Below are 22,187 nucleotides of genomic sequence, written 5' to 3'. Positions count from 1 at the left end.
CGGAGCGCGACTTGTCAGGCGGCTAAGTCGCCTGACAAGTCGCTCCTGTGTGAACCGGCACTTAGTCTTTAAGTGGTTAAACTTCCCTCATTAAATTTACATCTAAAGAACAAAACATTACAATGTTTATAGTTAGCTCAGGAATGTTGTGAAACTTGGCAGACTGCCTGTTTTTATTTTTATTTTTTTGCTTTGTTTTTGACAGCTGTCGGCTTGAGCGAACTCTGCATAGTATCAGGAAAATGCTTTGTTAAGATAATGAGGGGGAAAGAATCGCAATCTCGATTCTTAGCGATTAATCGTGCAGCTCTAATTGGTGCCGTCAGTGATGCTAATTGGCATGCGTCAGCGAGAGTAGAGGAATACCGATAACTGGCACTTCCTAGTTACACTGATCAGCTGTGATTGGTCACAGTTGGTAAAGATGTGGGAAGGTTGTAGCGCCAATGCACCCGTTTTCCACAGCTGGTAAAGAGCTGCATCTATGGTGCGGTTTAGAAAACATCAACAAAAAACGCAGCTTCCTATTGAAATGAATGGAAATCGCTTTAAAATCGCAGTAAAAAACGCCTTTTTTGGTGCATTCTTGAGTGACATGTCCATTTTTTCCGGGTGCAGGTAAGCCAAAAAACGCACAGCAAAAGCATCTGAAACACAGGAAAATCACACATGCAATTTTTATACAGAGCAGTGCAAAGTACCCTAAAATGTCAAGACCAACTCTAAAGCTCCATGATGGCCCTGGCTGCCATAGTGAAGCATATGGGAGATATTTCATTTGCACAGTTGAAACTGAACTCTGGAAATTAGACAAAATCGCCCCCCACACACAAAATGACTAAATGCTCATTTAGTCTAGGTCAGTGGTTCTCAATCACATCACAGGTGATATCATTTGCTGCTCAGTGATTGCAGTATTCTAGTCTGCATCTCCCCAAGGCAATACATAAAACCTGGCCTGTTAGTGGGACCTGAGGACAGGAGTTGAAAACCACTGGTATCGGATTTGGACCAGGGATCTCACACGGGCGGCCCTCCAGCTATTGCAAAACTACAAGTTCCATGAGGCATTGCAAGGCTGACAGTTACAAGCATGACTCCCTCAGGCAGATGCATGATGGGACTTGTAGTTCCACAATAGCTGCAGGCCCCACCAGTTTGAGACCCTTGATGTGGGGCCTAATCTAGGGGTGTAGGGATTAGATATAATACCTTGTTTCTGGCTGCAAGAGGTTTCCTCAATACATTGGTCCAATGCTGATTCCTTTCTAAGGTGCTCTCAGCAGAGGACACATACTCACCTCCTCCATGTACAAGGTAGGGGTAATAGTCCTGCACTGTAGGTGATGACGCCGAGGACCGGGTGCTTTGGGTAGAGAACAGTGGTGGAGCCTGTTGGACCAAGGGATTGGGTAAAGTCGCACACGTTATCCCTGCACCCCTAGACTATAAAGTGCATTTAACCTTTGCAGTGTGAAAAGGTGTATGTGGGTGGGGGTTGGGGTGATCCAAGGGTAGCTTTTATTTCCTGGAGTTGCTGATGCTGCAAAGGCTCCAACTCCCGTTGACACGTGTAAAGAAATTAGATGAACCCTCCTAAGCTGGATAAAGGAGTGATGATTAGAAGATGACATCTTAGTCCGAGTTCCTCACCTGGTGATCACACCTTTCTCAGCCAAGATGAAGGCAGCGCCAGGATTCACCGTCCGCAGTAGTTTCTGCAGGAGGACCAGGGAAGGGTGCCTCTGCTCACAGGTCAGCCTGGTTAGTGCTATAGCGCTCACGATGCCTACAATATGGAAGATCAGATTAGGTCTTTAGGATGAATAGTACTCCTTATTTGACACCCTGTCTACAGGAAGAACCATTTATTACAATGCCATTTAATCTAACATCTAATATAGGACATCGACATTTTGGATGTGATCTTCTAATTTTCTACACAATTCTAGATCATGATGATCATCTTACATGCAGAAATGAGTATGTGCGCCCTCTAGGGGTTAGCTGTATATCAAGCAGTGCAAAGAGCATCCTTGCTAAATTACTGCTGGAAGAAAATCTGTTACAGCCATAGGTGTGGGCAGCCTATAGCATTAGGGTGTGCACCCCAAAGCTCAAACACACGCGTGCATATGTATGTATGCGTAATATATACACACACTCTTATAAATACATGTAAAAAACATTTTAAAATACATTAAAACATGGATGGTGTTAGTAGGGCAGAGGTTGGTGTCAGTCGTTTTTTATTCTTATTAGTTTATTTCTGTAATATTTTTTACATAATAATTGGGGGGCGTTGGCGAAATATCAGCAGGAGAATCTACACTGGGTTAATAGATTGTGCCCGGGCACACGCCTTGTGCACACCTATGGTTACAGCACAATTTTAGAAAAGAATCTGTATGGAGAAAAATATATGCTGAGCTCCTTCTAAAAAGGCTGCTTTTCTGGCCGTCTCTAGATTCAATCATTTTTCTTATACGAGTCCCTGATCCACCATGCAGTAGGGGGAACTCCTTATACCTGTTGGAGGTCAGAGGCTTAATGTATTGAAGCCAGAGATCTGCCTGACAGCCAAGATATTAGCTACTTCAGAAGGAGGTCAGCAATGGCGGCCTGCATTGCTTCTTTGGCATAAGTGTCTTTTAGGGTTATTTCACACTAAAGAGTTTTTTTTGTTTTTTATATAACTCCAGGAAATTGACCTTAAAGTGGTTTTAAACCCCCTGCATCAACCCAATGAAGTGACAAGCCTCGGATGATAGACATGAAACAAATTCTCCTATTCAAGTTGTACCCGTTTATCTGCTATCCTCTTTTCTCTAAAGCCGTTCAAAGCATACAGACCAAAGGCTATTTTTGCAGAGCACAGAGAGGAGAGCTGAGTGTAATCTGAGACCTGAGCAGAGGGCATGGACACATCCCCCAACTCTGCACAACATCATGGGGAAACCCTGCACAACTGAGGCCTTCTGTGTGCTAGGGGGTGGTGGGGCCATCTCCTGGGATTCTGTGGTGTCCCCAGAAGTGATTCAAGCAGATAGCAGAGGGGGGAAAAAGCAGAAAGGAAATACACTAGGTGTTTTGAATTTACGCAAGTGCACACTATAGAAGGATACGTTTTGTTCATTTTAAAGTTTAAAGCAGGGTTCCACCCTAAAGTGGAACTTCCGCTCATCAAACCCTCCCCCCCCTTCAGTGTCACAGTTGGCACCGTTCAGGGGGGAGGGGGGTGCAGATACCTGTCTAAGACAGATAATTGCACCCACTTCGGGGCATAGACTCCTGTCCCGCCGGGTCCCAGAGACAGTGCGGACCATTCCTATTGCGCTGCGCGACTCGCGCACGCGCAGTAGGGAACTGGGAAGTGAAGCCGCAAACCCTTCACTTCCCGATTCCCTCACCTAGAATGGCGGTGACAACAGCCGAGCGATCAATCTTGGCTGCCGACATAGCTGGATCCAGGGACAGGCGAGTGTCCATTTACTAAAAGTCAGCAGCTGCAGTATTTGTAGCTGCTGGCTTTTAATTTTTTTTTTTTTACAGTGAAATCCCTCTTTAAGTTGGCTGCTCTGTTCACTGAAACCTTCATTCATTACTCTGCCCCCCCCTCCCCCAGATATTCCACCGCATGGGGGGATCCCAGCTTAATACGAGCCACTCAACCCTTCACAGATAATGACTACGTCCGCCCTTTCCACTCCCCTCCCCCATTCATAAAAGCCATTTATGAATGGAGGAGGCAAACCTTTCATTAGTTACCATTTCATTTCCATATTGTCATCCTAATAGACAAAAACCTACAATGTCAGTTCAAATACAATATTGCTAATTAAATCATAATAGAGATAAAGAATACCTTGTGCACACTGTTCCAGGAACTTGGGGAAATAAAACCTTCAGGGAGAAGAAAAACAACAAATTAACACGTGTATATGAGAAGTGTAAGGAATCTAAAGACAACAAAAAATATATTTCGGACTGTACAGGTACCACACAGGAGTCACAAATATATAACAAAATCATTTGACTTTTATGAATCCCAGAATATAAAATTTAGGTCAAGACATTCACCAATTGCACTCAAAACACAATTCTTTGTGACTTGCCTGACACCATTGCCTAAATCATTTTTTAACCCATCATAGATATAATTTAATAGTACATGGTTTTAAATGTCATGGTCAAATGGTAGAGCAGTATTCCATCTCAACGCGTTTCACAAACTTGGTCGGCTTCTTCAGGATGGAACAGTGAAATTGTTGGCAATTTGTTGTGCTGTTTGTACATATGCTACATTCCGAACCAGCTTAAAAAAAATACTTCTCAGACAGATACCGAAGCAATCAGGGGGTGATGTAAACTGGGGAAACCAAGCCAACGCGTAATATACAGTGGGGAAAATAATTATTTGATCCCTTCCAGATTTTGTAAGTTTGCCCACTTACAAAGAAATGAAGGTTCTATAATCTTTATCATAGATGTATTTTAAATGATGGAGACAGAATATCAACCGAAAAATCCAAAAACAAGACGATACAAATGTTATAAATTGAGTTGCAGTTGAATGAGTAAAATAAGTATTTCATCACCAAGCAGAACATGACTTAGTACTTGATGGAGAAACACTTGTTGGCAAGTACATAGGTAAGATGTTTCTTGTAGTTAGTGACCAGGCTTGCACACATCTCAGGAGAGATTCTGGTCCACTCTTCTTTACAGATCTTCTCTAAATCCATAAGATTTCTTGGCTGTCGCTTGGCAACTCAAAGTTTTAGCTCCTTCCATAAATTTTCTATAGGATTTCCATCCAACTCCATGACCTAATGTGCTTCTTCTTGAGCCACTCCTTTGCTGAATTGGCTGTATGTTTTGGGTCATTGTCAAGCTGAAAGACCCATCCATGACCCATCTTGTGTGTTCTGGTTGAGGGAAGAAGGTGCTCATCCAAGATTTTACAACACATACCCCCGTCCATTGGACCCTCAATGCGGCAAAGTCAGTCTGTACCTTTAGCAGAGAAACAGCCCCAAAGCATAATGTTTCCACCTCCTTGCTTGACTGAAGGATTGTGTTCTTAGGGTCATAGTCAGCATTTTTCGTCCTCCAAACACAAGGAATCCACCTCCTCAAGAAGGCACATGTATAGTCATGCCAATGAACATCTAAATGATTCAGAGAAGGACTAGGGGAAAGTGCTATGTGGTCAGATGAGACCAAAATTGAGCTCTTTGGTCTTAACTCGACTGGCTGTGTTTGGAAGAAGAAAAATGCTGACTATGACCAAACACCACCATGTATCTTGAGAAAGTAGTTGTCACGATCCTGTTACAGATGACACTCACTCCAAAGCATGCCAATGCCTCGGCACTTAAACTGCAAACGCGAGTGGTGGAGCAATTACATTACGAGCAGGCTCGGCGTAAACCATTTTTTTCGAACCAGCGCATTTTCGAACAGGGCGAGCGGGCTGGAAAGCTATTGGCATACCTGGCTTATCAAGATGCCAGGCCGCCGGTGGTGGTTTCGTTATTAGACCAGAACGCTGCCCTGACTTCTGACCCGATGGCCGTAGCCGAGCTGTTTCGGCAGTACTATGCTGACCTGTACACGTCCAGAGTGGCGGCCTCGGTACAGGAGACTCGAGCGTTCCTGCAGACCATCCCCTTTGCACAACTGTCTGCGGCCCAGACCGCGGAGTTGGAGCTCCCCTTTACTAAGGAGGAGGTAGAAGCAGCGGTTTTATCTCTGGCTGCTTCCAAGGCCCCTGGTCAGGACGGGCTACCGTTAGGTTTTTACGTGACGTATCTGGAGGTGCTAGCCCCTGAACTTCTCCGACTGTACAATTTCTTATTTGAATCTGGGTCCCTTCCTTATACTCTCCGACAGGCGACGATAGTGGTTTTTCCGAAACCGGGAAAGGATCCTCTTCTTCCTGACTCGTACAGGCCGATTTCTCTGCTCCAGGTGGACACCAAAATAATGGCCAAAATTTTGGCATCCCGACTGAACTCTCATATTCTTTCCCTGATACATCCAGACCAAACCGGGTTTATGCCAGGCAAGAACACGGCCATGAACGTCCGTAGATTGCACATGAATCTTCAGGCATGTCACGAGGGGATGGGTGCCCGGGTCGTGGTGGCGTTGGACGCGGCCAAGGCATTTGATTCTGTGGAATGGGAGTATTTGTGGGAATGCCTCAGGCGCTTTGGGATCGGCCCAAATTTTATTCAATGGGTTAGGGTGCTGTATTCCTCCCCGGAGGCAAGGGTGGCGGTGAATGGGCAACTTTCGGAACCCTTGTTCCTGGGACGGGGGACTAGGCAGGGCTGCCCACTGTCCCCTCTCCTGTACGCCTTGGCGGTGGAGCCGCTTGCGGCCTCCCTCCGATCCAATGCTACTGTCCAGGGACTTCAGTCGGGCCCCATCACCGAGAAGGTGAGCTTGTATGCGGACGACATGCTCCTCTATCTGGCGGACGAGGGGCCGTCCCTGCGGGATGCTCTACAGACTATAGAGGAGTTTGGAGTTCACTCAGGCCTTCGGGTCAATTGGTCGAAGTCCCAGATATTGCCCATAGATATGTCCCCCCCCCCCACCCGCGACGCAGCCTCGCTACCACTTCGTCGAGTGTCCTCCATTCAATACTTGGGGGTCCAGATCACCAGGGAGCCCCTCGATTATGTGACACATAACATTGTACCCCTGATCCCATACCTCAAAGCCAAAACTCAATCATGGGCCAGACTCCCCTTGGAAGTCATGGGAAGAATCAATTTGACAGATGACACTCACAGGGTCTGTAATGCCCCCCCTGTATAAAGATATCCTAGTTAAAGGTCGGTAGCGAATCCTCCATTTAATATGATATAGATATTTAATATGATATAGATATTTAATATGATATAGATATTACAGCCATATAAAAGTAATTACCTGTAACCCATACTCCTAAGCACGAGTAAATGCAGACCTCCAGAAACAGGTCACCAGTTCTGCTGCCCTATGAGGCCACATAGGGGGTTAAAGTGGTTGTAAAGGCACAAGGTTTTTTACCTTCATGCATTCAATGCAAGAAAGGAAAACAAACCTTGTGTGCGCAGCAGTCCCCCTAATATTTACCTGAGCCCCCCTCTATCCAGCGATGTCCACGATAGCCTTGGCTCTCCGGGGACTCACATGGCTGATTGGCTGCCGCTGCTGTCGCTCACAGCCATTGAGCCAATCAGGAGATGAAGGGGGCAGGGCCAAGCCATGGCTCTGTGTGTAAATGGATGTACAGAGCTGCAGCTCGGGACTGCGCCTGCTTTGGTGCCCCCACAGCAAGCTGCTGAATGTGGGGGCACCCGGCAGGAGGGAGGGGCCAGGAGCACCAACCGGGGACCTGAGAAGAGGCCTATCAGGGCTGCCCTGTGCAAAAGGATTACCCAGAGCAGGTAAGTGTAACATGTTTATTATTTTAGAAAAAAAACAAGACTTTAATATCACTTAAAGTTCTCAAGCTCTCCCATGGATCCAAGGTTAAAAGAGTGGAAACCTGAAAAATGAATTTCTCTTACTTGCTCCTTTCGGTCTGGTAAATATACCATTGAGGAGAGCTCATTCACATCAGAAGGCGGCACTGGGAACACCGCGTTCCATGGCGTTTTCCCACACCACGTTCATAACACACTGGGGTGGCAATCTGCTGTGGGTGTTAATGACCCAATGTATTTCTAAGGACATCCAGATACAGATTGCTAACGCAGTGCGTTTGCCTGCAGCGGATCACACAGTACCGCCATACCATGTGATATGGGTGCAGTGAATTTTTAGGTCAGAACCAGTGCAACTTGTACAATCCAATTGGGTTAAACAAGGGAAATATGAAATACAGAATATTACTGTTTTGGCCAACAAGTAGGTGGATCTATCATTTGTTTGATTTTTTCCTCTGGCTTCTTTTAAAGGGTTTGTTTACAGAGTCCAGTGGTTAAGCCCCGACTCCTCTCCCATTGGTCGGTCCAACCCCAGGTTGCAATTTGCCAAGGCAGGTTGCTTCTGCTGTGCTGTGTCTTTATAAAAGCTGGGCATGCTTTGATACTGAATATGTTAAAGGTTTATTAGTAAAATAAAGATTCTAAAGAAAGGATAAAAAATAAAAAGTTGAAGGGTGCGTTCACACGTGTGGCTATATTCCCCCCCCCACAAAAAAAAGTGATCTGCAGCCAATCACTGTTCAGACAACACTTGTAAGTTGTCATTCAAGCCATAAAGACTGGCGGTATCTAGTGGCAGAAAAGTACTACTGTGATAGACAGCCCTGGACGGAAGGCAAGTATTGCAGCAAAAGCTGTGTTTTTTTATATTTTTACTGGGCTGCTTATTTTTAATTTAAAACCGGAGTAATGCTGTAAGCACAGATGCACTTTAACGAAAGCGGTATTTGAACGCGGCTGTGCTCAGAGTAGAAATCACGGCAGAGGAGGATGTTATGAGCATTTAAAAGATAAACAGAAGCTGTAATCCAGAAAAAAGGTTTCTTATCAATCGGTACCATATTCCACTTATACTGCCACGGATCTCGCTGCATTCAGTGATGACAATCTGCACTGACATTTACCACGAATCGCTGGCTAGCATCACACAGGGAACAGCTGTTCATTGTATAACTCTTACATAAGCAGAGCTGCTATAAATCCCAGAACATCGCATAAGACATTCGGGCCTTTCCAGGCAGGGTGACCTGGAAACATTACCTGGTACATTTACCAAACATAATAAAGGCAAAGGCAATGAAAAATGAGCTTCTCTCCCAGAATATCATCGGAATATAGATCAAAGGAAATGCAGCTATGCTGGAAGTATGTAAAGCACATGGTGTCTTTGAACAGTAAACAGTCGTAACAGTCGCAGATCAGCAGGAGTGACGTCACCATAGCGCATGTCGTAGGAGGGTTTTTTTCTATGCAAAGAGCAGGGGGACACCGTAGATGTCAGATTGTGCCTCGCTGTAAACCGCAACAGTGAGGCACAGTGACAAATACAGTGTGTCCTTCCGCGGTTTGCATAGCATTAAATCGTGGCCGAGAAACAGTATCTCCCATCGAATGTGTGATGTGTGCATGCGCTATGGTGACGTCACTACAGCTTATCTGGAAATCAGCTGGAGTGCAGCTCCATTCTGCACGTGCGCGGGCACTTTTTTGACGGCGGGCACAAATCGACAGAACACCAGCAGTTTTCCCGCACTGATTGCGTTGATGGGGGAATCAAGCGATTTTCTTTCCTTCTACTCATGGTGGAAGGAAAAGAAAATGCATAATATATGGCCAGCCTTAGTCACAAGTATTGCACAAAAACACACCTAGGGTTGCACAGATACCGATACAGACACGGGTATCAGTGCAGATACTAAGAATTTGCATGAGTATCGGCACTTGTGCAAATGCTCAGATACCCAAAAACCGATACTTTCAGGCTCGGTTCTTTCAGCTGTCAACAGAATTCCCCCACTGATAGCTGAAATGTAGATAATAGAAAAAGAAAAAAAAAAGTTGTCAATTAACAGTTGTTATGGAGCTGGACCGCTGCGTCGTTAACAACCAATGACTCATTCATGTCATTGAGGTTCCCCAGTTCACAGCAGACGTTTAAAATGAAATCCCAGCAATTGGAGCTGTCCGAAAAAAAAAAAAAGCAGCAGGGCAATGTTTATCAACAACATCACTCAGCTGAAACAAAAGATAAAAAGAAACATTGTTTATTGTATCTTTTTTTGTTTATACATCTACAGATCAAAAGGGATGAACTCCCCTCTGCAGATGAAGTCAGATTAAAGTGGTTGTAAACCCTCAAGGTTTTCACCTTAATGCATTCTATGCATTAATGGTGAAAAACTGTCTGTGCTGCAGCAGCCCCCCAGATCCCCCCTAATACTTACCCGAACCTGATCGTTCCAGTGACGGGGACAAACCCAGCAGCTCCAGCTGCTGTCTCGGGCCCTCACTGGATAGATTGATAGCAGCAGAAACCATTGCCTCCCATTGCGGTCAATCACATCCAGCGACATGGAAGCCAGGGGGACGGGGCCGAGTCCTGCTGTCTGTGTCAGTGGACGCAGCAGCAGGACTCAAGAGGGCCCGCATGACCAATGGACGCAGAAGGACTCGGGAGTGTACCCATACGAGTGCCCCTATGGAAAACAACTCTTTGTGGGGTCACTCGAAGAGGAGGAGCGGGAGACCCCCGAAAAGGAGGATCGGGGCTGCTCTGTGCAAAACCTTTGCACAGAGCAGCCAAGTGTGATGTTTGTTACAAAAAAAAAAACACCTTTACAATCACTTGAACATATATTTACATGTTTCACATTGAAAATTCACATGCAAAATTATTATTATTATTTTTTTATGCATTTCATTAGTAAATAGCTTTTCAATGCATTGTACCATTGCCAATAGCTGAATTGTAAACAAAACAGTTGCAGTAGGTAAAGGTAATTGGTATTGGCGAGTACTTAAAAAAAAAAAAAAAAAAAATCTTTGGTACTTGCAAAAAATAAAATCAAAAAATGGCATTGGTGAATATCTAGCAAAAATGTCAATAAAATGAACTGCTGATTTACCTGTGCTCCATGGTGAAGCTCAGAGGATCCACACAAGCAGTGACCGCTCCAATGACAAAGGAGGACCTGACCAGGGGATCAGCGTGCGTTTGGATGGCCTGCACTACATCAATGACATCCACGTATCTGGGGAGAAGAGACAAGGAGAGATAGAGAAGGTGACAAATGACATGACAAGAGCCGCCAACAGCCAGGTCAATCATTCCAAGAAAAACGGACCTCTGGCAGAAGGATATCAGCAGAAGACGCTGCATTTATTTATTAACCATCAATAGCAAATTGTGCCTAGACTCAAATATGATCTTCAAACTACGACTGATTGTCACTGTACTGGCTGCATTTGTTTTTGACTATGTCAATGTTGGTTGTACTTGGGAAAAAAATTAATAAACCTTATTTCTGTTAAAAAATAAAAGAAACTACGACGATTGAAAACGTTAATGTGGAAATAATCTGCTACATCTGTGAACGTGATTATCAGCAAAGATCTGACCAAACGTCTAGGCTTTTAGTTATGTGGACAGCGCAGGAGAAAAAGAAAAGCATTTTCTCTGGAAAGGTTAAATATTTCAGCACTTTATTACTCTTTAATTATCCATTCCAACAAATCCATTAATAGAGCTTGGAAGTGGAATAAAACAGTTTTTTTTAACCATGCCCACCACAGGTTAATTCCTTAATGTGCACTGCATACCAGCAATTATAACAGACAAGCACGAGCGATGGCGGGCACGAGAGGCAGAACAGGGACGTGTGTGTGTGTGAAGAGACACAGATCGTGAGTTCCTAATAGCTAGGAACCAAGATCTCTTATCTCCTATAGTCAGTCCCCTTCCCCTACAGTTAGAACACACCTAAGGAACACATTAAGCCCTTGACCGTCCCCTAGTGTTAACCTCTTCCCTGCCAGTGACACTTTTACAGTATTCAGTGCATTTTTATAGCACTGATCGCTGTATAATTGTCAATCGTCCCATAAATGTGTCAGAAGCATCCAATGTGTCCGCCATGATGTCGCAGTCTCGATAAAAAAAAAAAGGACGTAAATTTTGTTTGGGTGCAGCATTGTACCGCAAAAAAAGGCCTGGTCATTGAGCAGCCAAATCTTTTCCGGGGCTGAAGTGGTAAATCATCACTGGGGTTTTTTATTTTTTGATAAATAAATGAAAAAAGACCAAAAATTTTGAAAAAAAAAAACAAAATTTTTCTTAGTTTGTTATAAAATTTAGCAAACGGGTAATTTTCCTCCTTCACTGATGCGCTTTGATAGGCCGCACTGGCAGGCACTCATTGGCAGCACGGGTAGGCAGCACTAAAGGACATCCATGGACAAACTCCCAGCAAACTAAGCCAGCGCTGTAGTTGTCTTCCAGCTATAGTGCGGGTGGGAAGTGGTTAGTACCACTTTAAAGGCTACCACCGCCTTTAACATCATGTGGCACCCATATTTATGGTGCAGCAAGTAAAGTGGACCCCCCAAAAGGGGCCCCCTCTCCGATAGCGGGCGGGGGCTCTTCTTCCCCACAGCAGCTGTCAGATTTGAACCTGGTAGAGACACGCACTGCACTTGGCTCTGCCGGTAGGGGGGCCCGCTCTCCTCTATGGGCGGTCGGATGTAAACGGACCGCTTGTCCTTTTAGACATGACTGCCATCCAATCCGCTACACAGATGGGGAATGAATCCCCCCATCCATCTGTTTTTTAGCGGATAGGATCAGATGTTGGGGGGTGTCAACGGACACACGTCTGTTGACACCCGCTGCTCCATAGAGAAGACTGGAGGGTCATTTTCTTAGGCAGACCCGATCTGCCGGTGTGAAAGGGGACTAAAGTGTATATTTATTTTTGGACCATTGTAACAACATATATACCAGTGATGGCAAACCTTGGCACCCCAGAAGCTTAGGAACTACATTTTTCTCATGTACTCTGCAGTGCAGGTGAGCATCATGGGAAATGTAGTTCCAAAACATTTGGGGTGCCAAAGTTTACCATCACTGGTATATACCATAATGGCTCATGCTGCTGGGAGCTGAAAATCACTGTAGTAGTCACCGCTACTCTAGTGATCTCCGCAGGCTCCGTGCATTGTGAACACAGGAGGTCCGCCGCACAGATGTCATTGACAGAGTGCTTTGCATTTTCTGATTGGAGAAGGTGGAGAGCGTGATGCCACAGCTTCGTGTCCCCCACACCTCGCCCAATCAGAGAATGCTTTGCACTATACCTGCCATTGGTCAGGTATGATATATAAATAGTTACATTGTTCCAAGCTAAACCAATATACCCATCTTTAAAACAGAATTCTTCTTTAACTACTTGCCTACTGGGCACTTTCACCCCCTTCCTGCCCATGCCAATTTTTAGCTCTGTCACACTTTGAATGACAATTGCACGGTCATGGAACACCGTACCCAAAGTTTTTATAATTTTTTTCACACAGAGCATTCTTTTGGTGGTATTTAACCACTTGCCACCCAGGCCAATTCTGACATTTCTCTCCTAAAAGTTGTTGCAACTTTTTATCTTGCACGGTATTCGCACAGAAATGTATTATAATATTGTGGAATATAAAGTTACGGTGAGTAAATAGATACTTAACATGTCACACTTCAAAATAACACACGTTCGTGGAATGGCACCAAAGTTCGGTACTTAAAATCCCCATAGGCGACGCTTGAATTTTTTTTTACTGGTTACATGTTTTGAGTTACAGGGGAGGTCTAGGGACAAAATGATTGCTCTCGCACCAATGTTCGCATTGATACCGCACATGTATAATTTGAACACCGTTTTCATATGTGGCAAGGACTTATGTATGCGAGCACACGGGGACAGGGGCACTTTAAAAAACAAAAACAGAAAAAAATGTATTGTTAATTAGACTTTTTTTTAATTTTGACACTTTTTTGAAAAAATACCATTTTGATTACTTTTATTCCTATTTCAAGGAATATAAACATCCCTTGTAACAGGAATATGACATGACAGGTCCTCTTTATACGGAGGTATGGGGTCAATAAGACCGCACATCTCACCACTAGGCTGAAATAAAAAAAAAATAAAAAAACAACAAACCGCTCACAGCTTCCCAGCCGAAGCGGCGCCGTTTTTTTGAATGCAGAGGCCGGGCATGACGTCATAACATCATGCCTGGCCTCCGACCATCATAGAGACTCCGGCAAACATCTGGTCCGCCGGGAATCTCTATGATCAACATCCGGGCCAGTAGATTCTCTGTCCAACTCACCGGTCGTATCGGTGAGTCGGTAGAAGCACCAGAGGGCGGCAGGAGGGGGGGGGGGGACGTCCGCTCTTGCCTCCCATAAAAACGATCAAGCGGCAGAACAGCTGCTATGATCGTTCTTATGGTATAGGGAATCGCTGGGTGAAAACGGCAATGTCTGAATGATGTTTGTAGCTACAGGCATCATTCAGATATACCCACTCAAAGTCTGTCACGTCATATGACTAATGGGCGGGATTGAGGCGATTAATCAGTACTGGGTTTTTTTTTTACTTTTGCTAAATAAACAAATAAAAACTGAAAATTTGGAAAAACAAAACAAAAATATTTTTCATATTTTGCAAACAGGTCATTTTTTATCTTTCACTGATGTGTGCCGATAGGCTGCATTGCTGGGCACTGATAGGTGGCACTGATGGGTGACACAATAAGGAGGTACTGATGGGCAGCACTGGTGGGGACTGTTGGGACTGCACCAATTATCAGTGTACATGTCCCTTTTAGAGAAGTTGGTTATCCGGTCTCTTCTCCTCTCCACATGCAGTCAGCATGAGGAACTGCGTCCCAATAACTGGCTTCTGTTTACATCTGTGATTGGATTACATGGTAAAGAGCCGCAGATTGGGTCTTTACCTCAATTTTTAATCAGCAGTGTCTCCTGGACACTAATTACAGAGCGCACCACCTGCGCCCCGCAGTGGGCGTGATCACAGCATGTCGTCATATGACAATGTCCCAGAACAAGTCAGCCGCGCTGTACGCATCATTCGGCTATAGCGTGGTTGGCAAGTCGTTAAATGAAGATAAGTAAAATAAACCGGCTTATCTGGAAGTTTCAGGGGGAAAAAAAAAGGAATATCAAGAAAAGATTTGTGTCCAGTATTTATAACCGAGCTATCCTCACCCCTCTAAGACAACGAGAAGTCTTATCTTCTTCCGGGAATACACAGCCTGACGGACGCTGCGATTGCGCTGTGCTTCCAGCACACTGGAGAGGAATCTCTGAAACTGTGCCTTGCTGAACTCCTCCGTGCCATCACTAGGCTGCCGATACACCATCCACCTGGGGGATAAAAACAAAAGTTGAGATACAGTATATAAATATGCAGCATGCAAACAGCAACTCATAATTGCCCTCCAGGGATCAGGAGAGCCATGGGTGTTCCTTTTTTTATACTGACGGGGGAATAAAAGGAAAACAAAAACAAAAACAGTAGAACAGCTCCACCTAGTGGGCAGTCTATAAAGCACAGCCAAATGCAAAAGCAACACTAACGCCAGTGTAGAATGCCTGAGGTTTTAAAACATTCATAGCTCAGGAAAGCCTATCATAAGCTTCAAGGAGCTCTAAACCTAGGTAAAGACTGCTAAAATCTTGCAGAAATTTACAAGATCCATATTTTTATACTGGCACACTTGAGCCGACGGGTGATATTTAAAGCATATTTAATCTGCTTATTTTCTTTTGTTTTACCCAGTTCCTCCCTCCCCACCCCTAGTCAACATGCTAATGACATTTTTACATAAAACCTTGGTGTTGATTACATATGTTATTTCAGACGCAGCGACATCATCACCGAGTTCATGTGCTTCTCTATGCAATGCAGGCAGATCATGGCTGCTGGAGGGGGTTGGCAAGGTGCTGTAATGTACATAGCTTCCTGAAAACATTGCAGCACCCTGACTCAATACTCCTCTCAAGAGCCCTCAGCCCTGATGGAAACAGTGGCTTGATGCACGGATGTTAGTCTGGAGGAGCGGGTATTCCTGGGCAGGCTGTAATTGCATAAAGACAACCTACATGTGATGCTGAGCCTTTACGATCGATAGAACTGAGATCTAATGAATGAAATGGGTGGCAGGCCATGGAAAGTAAGACTGGGGAGGAAAGAGCTAGACAATGCTGGATAGTAGTGTGGATTTCCCTGACTTTAGAGAACCCCCCCCCCCCCCCCCCCCCCACTTCCTGGAGCTCCTCAGATGACTGATCTGTAGCCGCACATGTATCATATCCAGAAAACAAACACCTAAGGCCATATATAAGAAAAGTCACTTACCTCCCGTACTCCTTTTGGAAGGACACAAGAAAATCACAAAGGTCATTGCAGTGACTACCAGGGAGCCCGGTGATAATAGTAATGGCCACCTACAACAGATTGATGGATTTATATTAAAATGAAGAAGGATGAGAAAACATACTTTAAATCATAACAACATTGAGCTATAGTTAAATTAAATTTAAAATGTTAAATTAAAAAAAATAATTAAATATTTAAGTTGAAATCCAGGAAAGCTAAAAGTCCCCCTCCGTAGTGGGGTTGTACCTGCACTGTAAGAGGTAACTGATTATATATGGGGGGGGGGGGGTACTTACCCCTGATCCTCCACAGTAAAAGAAAGTCAGGGGGCATAATGTAAATAGTGACAGAGAACCAGTATTCCCTGTTCACTCAGAGCTTCAGTACCACAAGTCACAGCTTGGAAATAACGTCTGACAGATAGTGCAGAGGCGGTGCAGGAGTGAACGGGGAACATTTGTATATTAGACTGTAATTGGGTTAGGATAATTAAAAAGAACCTATATCTTATATCAGATGTCCTCACTTACATCAGATGTTCCCATCAAAGTGACCTCTTCTCTTACATCAGGGTCTCCATCAGTCCCTCCTCAGATTACTGCTCATATGAGAGTGCTCTCTTGCATCAGAATTCCCTATCAAAGTGTCCCTTTAAATCAACTGTCCTAATTACACTGGCCCTTGCATAAAATGTTTACATCAGAGTGACCCCTACATCAAATATCCCCATTAGATTCCCTACTTACATCAAATGTCGCCATCAGAACACCTCCTTACATCAAATGCCCCCATAAGAATCCCCATTTGTATCAAAGGTCCGCATCAGAGTGCTCCCTTACATTAAATGCTCATCAGAGTGCCCCCCTTACATCAAACGTCCCTATCAGAGAGCCCCCCCTTACATAAAACGTACCCATCAGTGTCCCCCTTACATGTCCCCATCAGAGTGCCCCCTTACATCAAATGCCCCTCCATCAGAGTGCCCCCTAACATCAAATGCCCCCATCAGAGTGCCCCCTTACAGCAAATGCCCCCCATCAGAGTGCCCCCCTACATAAAATAACCCCACCGGAGTCCCTACTTACATCAAATGACCCCATCGGAGTGCCCACCTACATAAAATTACCCCATCAGTGTGCTCCTTTACATCAAATGTCCCCCATCAGAGTGTCCCCCCTACATCAAATATCCCCATAAGATTCCCCACTTCCATCAAAGGTCCCCATCACAATGCTCCCTTACATTAAATGCTCATCAGAGTGCTCCCTTACATCAAATGACCCCATCAGAGTCCCTACTTACATCAAATGACCCCATCGGAGTCCCTACTTACATCAAATGACCCCATCGGAGTCCCTACTTACATCAAATGACCCCATCGGAGTGCCCACCTACATAAAATGCCCCCATCGGACTGCATCCTTACATCAAATGTCAACATCAGAGAACCCCTTACATAAAATGTCCACATCCCAATGCCCCTTATATCAACTGTCCCCATCAGAGTGACCCCTACATCAAATGTCCCCATCTGAGTGCCTACTTACATGAAATTACCCCATGAGAGTGCCAACACATATCAAATGCCCCCATGAGAGTGCCAACACATATCAAATGCCCTTATTAGAGTGCTCCCTTATATCAAATGCCCCCATCAGAGTCCCTACTTACATCGAATCTCCCCATCAGAGTGCCCCCCTACATCACATGACCCCATTGGAGTCCCCACTTACATCAAATGACCCAAAGTGCCAACCTACATCAAATGACCCCATCAGAGTGCCAACTTCCATCAACTGTTCCGTCAGAGAGCCCATTTACATGAAATAATCCCATCAGAGTCTTTACATCAAATGCAGAGTGCCCCTCTTACATCAGATGTCCCCATCTGAGTGCCTACTTACATTAAATGATCTCATCAGAGTGCCCCCTTATATAAAATATCCCCCACCGAGTCATAGATTAGTGGATGCACTCTTGGAGATCTGCAGGAGGGCACAGCTGTGTACCTTATCATTCTGTGCTTGGCTCCCAGTGATGGTCTCAGGATGCTGCAGCAATGCTGGTAGATGTGCCCTTGGCACCAGCTCACAGCCCACACTGCTCACGGCAAGGTGTTGGAAAAAGCTGGAAAAGTCAAACATCAATGGTTAATGCTGAATATTCAGTCCAAATAAATACTGCTATCACAGTGCCCCCTTACATCTAATGTCCCCATAACAGTGTGTGTGTGTGTGTGTGTGTGTGTGTGTGTGTGTGTGTGTGTGTGTGTGTGTGTGTGTGTGTGTGTGTGTGTGTGTGTGTGTGTGTGTGTGTGTGTGTGTGTGTGTGTGTCAGGTGACAATCTGTATCTAGTGACAGGTGATGTGGCAAGTAGCAATCTGCATTTGGTGGCAGGCAACGGTGGCAAGTGACATGCTCAGGGCTCCCACTGATTCTGCATTATGGCGAGTTGAACCATTTTATTTTATATTACAATGTAATAATAGAAATAATGCGCTTCAATCATCCTGACACCATATTAACCATGGTGCCGGGATGATTTAAGCGCCATTTCCCTGATAAATTGCCCGCAAAAAAGTATTTTCTGGCATTGGCCCTCCTGAGACTAGACTCTGGATCTGCCCCCGATATATAGATAGCATATTTAAAGCTCCAGTTGCGCCATATAGAGAGGGAGAGGAAAGAACGGTCTCATGGTGCAGTCATTTAAATAATTTAACAGAATAAGATTGTATTGCACTCACAGCAAAGAAGACAAGACAAGGATCAGCATGTATTGTATAGGAAATCACCAGTTAGCGCTCCACCTTTCCATACTGTCTAAGCCACTGACCTAAACAAGCATGTAGCCAGTAAAGTCAGAAGGTGCGCTGGGGTTGTGGTGGTAACCAGGCTGCTTTCTTTTATTGAATCAGAGAAAAGTTGTGTCTCTGGGCTGGCTGGTAAATCACCCCAAAAATATCACTGCTCCAAAGCTGCTGCTGTAGCCCCTGTGTAGCAATGTGGGCTTGCTGGGTGCTGGCTCCAGGAGCCTGTCCCCGCTCTGTACACAGGATGCATGTAGGAAGGCCGCATTCTGATGATGTCACATAGTTACATAGTAGATGAGGTTGAAAAAAGACACAAGTCCAACCTATGTGTGTGATTATAGGTCAGTATTACATTGTATATTCCTGTATGTTGTGGTTATTCAGGCGCTTATCTAATTTATCTAGTTTATTTAAAATATCGATGCCCCTCGCTGAGACCACCGCCTGTGCAAGGGAATTCCACATCCTTGCCACTCTTACAGTAAAGAACCCTCAACGCAGTTTAAGGTATACCTCTTTTCTTCTAATTTTAACAAGTGGCCACGAGTCTTATTAAATTCCCTTCCACAAAAAAGTTTTATCCTTATTGTGGGGTCACCAGTACGGTATTTGTATATTGAAATCATATCCCCTCTCAAGCGTCTCTTCTCCAGAGAGAATAAGGTCAGTACTCGCAACCTTTCCTCATAACTAATATCCTCCAGATCCTTTATTAGCTTTGTTGCCCTTCTTTGTACTCGCTCCATTTCCAGTACATCCTTCCTGAGGACTGGGGCCCAGAACTGGACAGCATATTCCAGGTGCGGCCGGACCAGAGTCTTGTAGAGCGGGAGAATTATCGTTTTATCTCTGGAGTTGATCCCCTTTTTAATGCCAATATTCTGTTTGCTTTTTTAGCAGCAGCTTGGCATTGCACGTCATTGCTGAGCCTATCATCTACTAGGACCCCCAGGTCCTTTTCCATCCTAGATTCCCCCAGAGGTTCTCCCCCCAGTGTATAGATTTCATTCATATTTTTGTCACCCAAATGCATTATTTTACATTTTTCCACATTAAACCTCATTTGCCATGTAGTTGCCCACCCCATTAATTTGCTCAGAGCTTCTTGCAAGGTTTCCACAAGTTATTGCCCTGCTTAGCTTAGTATCGTCCTCCAGGTGGTTTATGAATAAATTAAATAGGATTGGTCCCAGCACAGAACCCCTCATTTATCACCACCCTCCGAACTATCCCTTGTAGCCAGTTTCAATCCATGTACTCACCCTATGGTCCATGCCAAGGACCTTAGTTTTTACAGTAAACATTTATGGGGAACTGTCAAATGCTTTTGCAAAAATGCAGATACACCACGTCTACTGGCCTTCATTTATCTAGATGGCAACTCACCTCCTCATAGAAGGTCAATAGATTGCTTTGGCAAGAACGATTCTTCATCAATCCATGCTAATTACTGCTGATACAGTTTTCATTACTAAAATCTTGTATATAGTCCCTTATCACCCCCTCCAAGAGCTTGCATACTATTGATGTTAGGCTAACTGGTCTGTAATTCCCAGGGATGTATTTTAGCCCTTTTTTAACCACTTGAGATCCGCGCTATAGTCAAATGACGGCTACAGCGCGGATCTCCTTTTCCGGGACTACGTCTATTGACGTCATCCCCTGCACGAGCGGCCTGCGCGCCCCCTGAGGGGCGCGTACGGCGCGCTCTGTGATCGGCAAGTCTACGAGACTCGCCTGATCACCGATCCGTGCAAGGGGTTGATCCCGACCCCTTATCACGTGATCAGCTGTCAGCCAATGACAGCTGATCATGTGATATAACGGAGCCGGTAATTGGCTATTATTCCTCCTCGCGCTGTCAGCGCGAGGAGAAAAAAAAAGCCGATCATCGGCGGCCGTTATCGGGACATCAGTCCCGATCACGGCCAGCCCTGCTAGTGCCCACCTGCCCCCTGCCAGTGCCCACCTGCCCCCTGCAAGTGCCACATTAAAAAAAGTAAGTGCCCCCCGTCAGTGCCACCCAGCAGTGCCCACAGTGCCACCCAGCAGTGCCCACAGTGCCACCCAGCAGTGCCCACAATCTGCCTTAACAAAGGTGCTGCACCCCAGTGCCACATATCCGTGCCCATCAGTGTCATCTACCAGTGCCCAGCAGTGCCGCCCAGCAGTGCCACCTATCAGAGCCACCTATCAGTGCCCATCAGTGCCCATCCGTGCCACCCATCTGTGCCACCCATCCGTGCCATCTTATGTGCCCATCTTTGCCCATCAGTGCCGCCTCATCTGTGCCGCCTTAACTATGCCTATCAGTGCCCACCAGTGCAGCCCATCAGTGCCCACCAGTGCAGCCCATCAGTGCCCACCAGTGCAGCCCATCAGTGCCCACCAGTGCAGCCCATCAGTGCCCACCAGTGCAGCCCATCAGTGCCCACCAGTGCAGCCCATCAGTGCCCACCAGTGCAGCCCATCAGTGCCCACCAATGCAGCCCATCAGTGCCCACCAATGCAGCCCATCAGTGCCCACCAATGCAGCCCATCAGTGCCCACCAATGCAGCCCATCAGTGCCCACCAATGCAGCCCATCAGTGCCCACCAATGCAGCCCATCAGTGCCCACCAATGCAGCCCATCAGTGCCCACCAATGCAGCCCATCAGTGCCCACCAATGCAGCCCATCAGTGCCCACCAGTGCAGCCTATCAGTGCCGCCTCATCAGCGCACTTCAATGAAGGAGAAAAATGACCCGTTTGCAAAATTTTATAACAAACTATTAAACATGATTTTATTTTATTTTTTGCAACTTTTTTTGTTTGTTTAGCAAAAAATAAAACTCCCAGCTGTAATTAAATACCACCAAAAGAAAGCTCTATTTGTGGGAAAAAAAATGATAAAAATTTCATTTGGGTACAGTGTTGTATGCCGGCGCAATTGTCATTCAAAGTGCATCAGCGCTGAAAGCTGAAAATTGGTCTGGGACTGAGGGGGGTTTAAGTGCCCAGTAAGCAAGTGGTTAAATACTGGTGCTACATTGACTTTTCTCCAATCAGCATCACATCCCCACCCGAGACCCACCTCCTAAAACATTTAACCCACCTAGGCCCAATCAGAGATGAGTGAAGGCCAAAGGATGCGATGTCATCCGAGAGTAACCATCCTTCATCCAGGCTGGCTGTGCTGTTTTAATGCCAGAACTGGACAGACAGAAATATAAATTCTTGAACTGTGATATATGTATTTTATCTTTAGCTGAAATACTTTATAGGGAACCAACACACAAAAATACGTGGATTGCCTTGAAAATGCTAGTTGACTGGCTGTCAGCAATCCAATGAGTAACTGAAACAAAACAAGTACACCAATCAGGATCACAGATATGACTGCGCAGTGACTGATGGTCAGGGATCGGTATAGAGATTTGTAGTTATAGGAGTGGGA

General features: G+C 45.3%; 1 protein-coding gene across 1 annotated transcript in view; it reads right to left on the bottom strand.

The window, feature by feature from the left end:
• Positions 1–22,187, bottom strand: part of DNAAF9 (dynein axonemal assembly factor 9) — a 199,675-nt gene that overhangs the window by 50,001 nt on the left and 127,487 nt on the right. The window contains exons 25-30 of the mRNA XM_077478035.1: positions 17,947–18,064; positions 15,917–16,005; positions 14,764–14,922; positions 10,613–10,738; positions 3,866–3,903; positions 1,654–1,789 (exon numbers count right to left, since the gene is read on the bottom strand). Coding sequence (XP_077334161.1) covers positions 1,654–1,789; positions 3,866–3,903; positions 10,613–10,738; positions 14,764–14,922; positions 15,917–16,005; positions 17,947–18,064 — 666 coding nt within the window. The remainder of the gene's footprint in view (positions 1–1,653; positions 1,790–3,865; positions 3,904–10,612; positions 10,739–14,763; positions 14,923–15,916; positions 16,006–17,946; positions 18,065–22,187) is intronic.

Source organism: Lithobates pipiens, unplaced genomic scaffold, assembly GCF_037356315.1.
Source record: "Lithobates pipiens isolate NorthernLeopardFrog02 unplaced genomic scaffold, aLitPip1_a1.2 Scaffold_13, whole genome shotgun sequence".
Taxonomy (NCBI): domain Eukaryota; kingdom Metazoa; phylum Chordata; class Amphibia; order Anura; family Ranidae; genus Lithobates; species Lithobates pipiens.
This window is presented reverse-complemented; position numbering and strand designations above follow the sequence as displayed.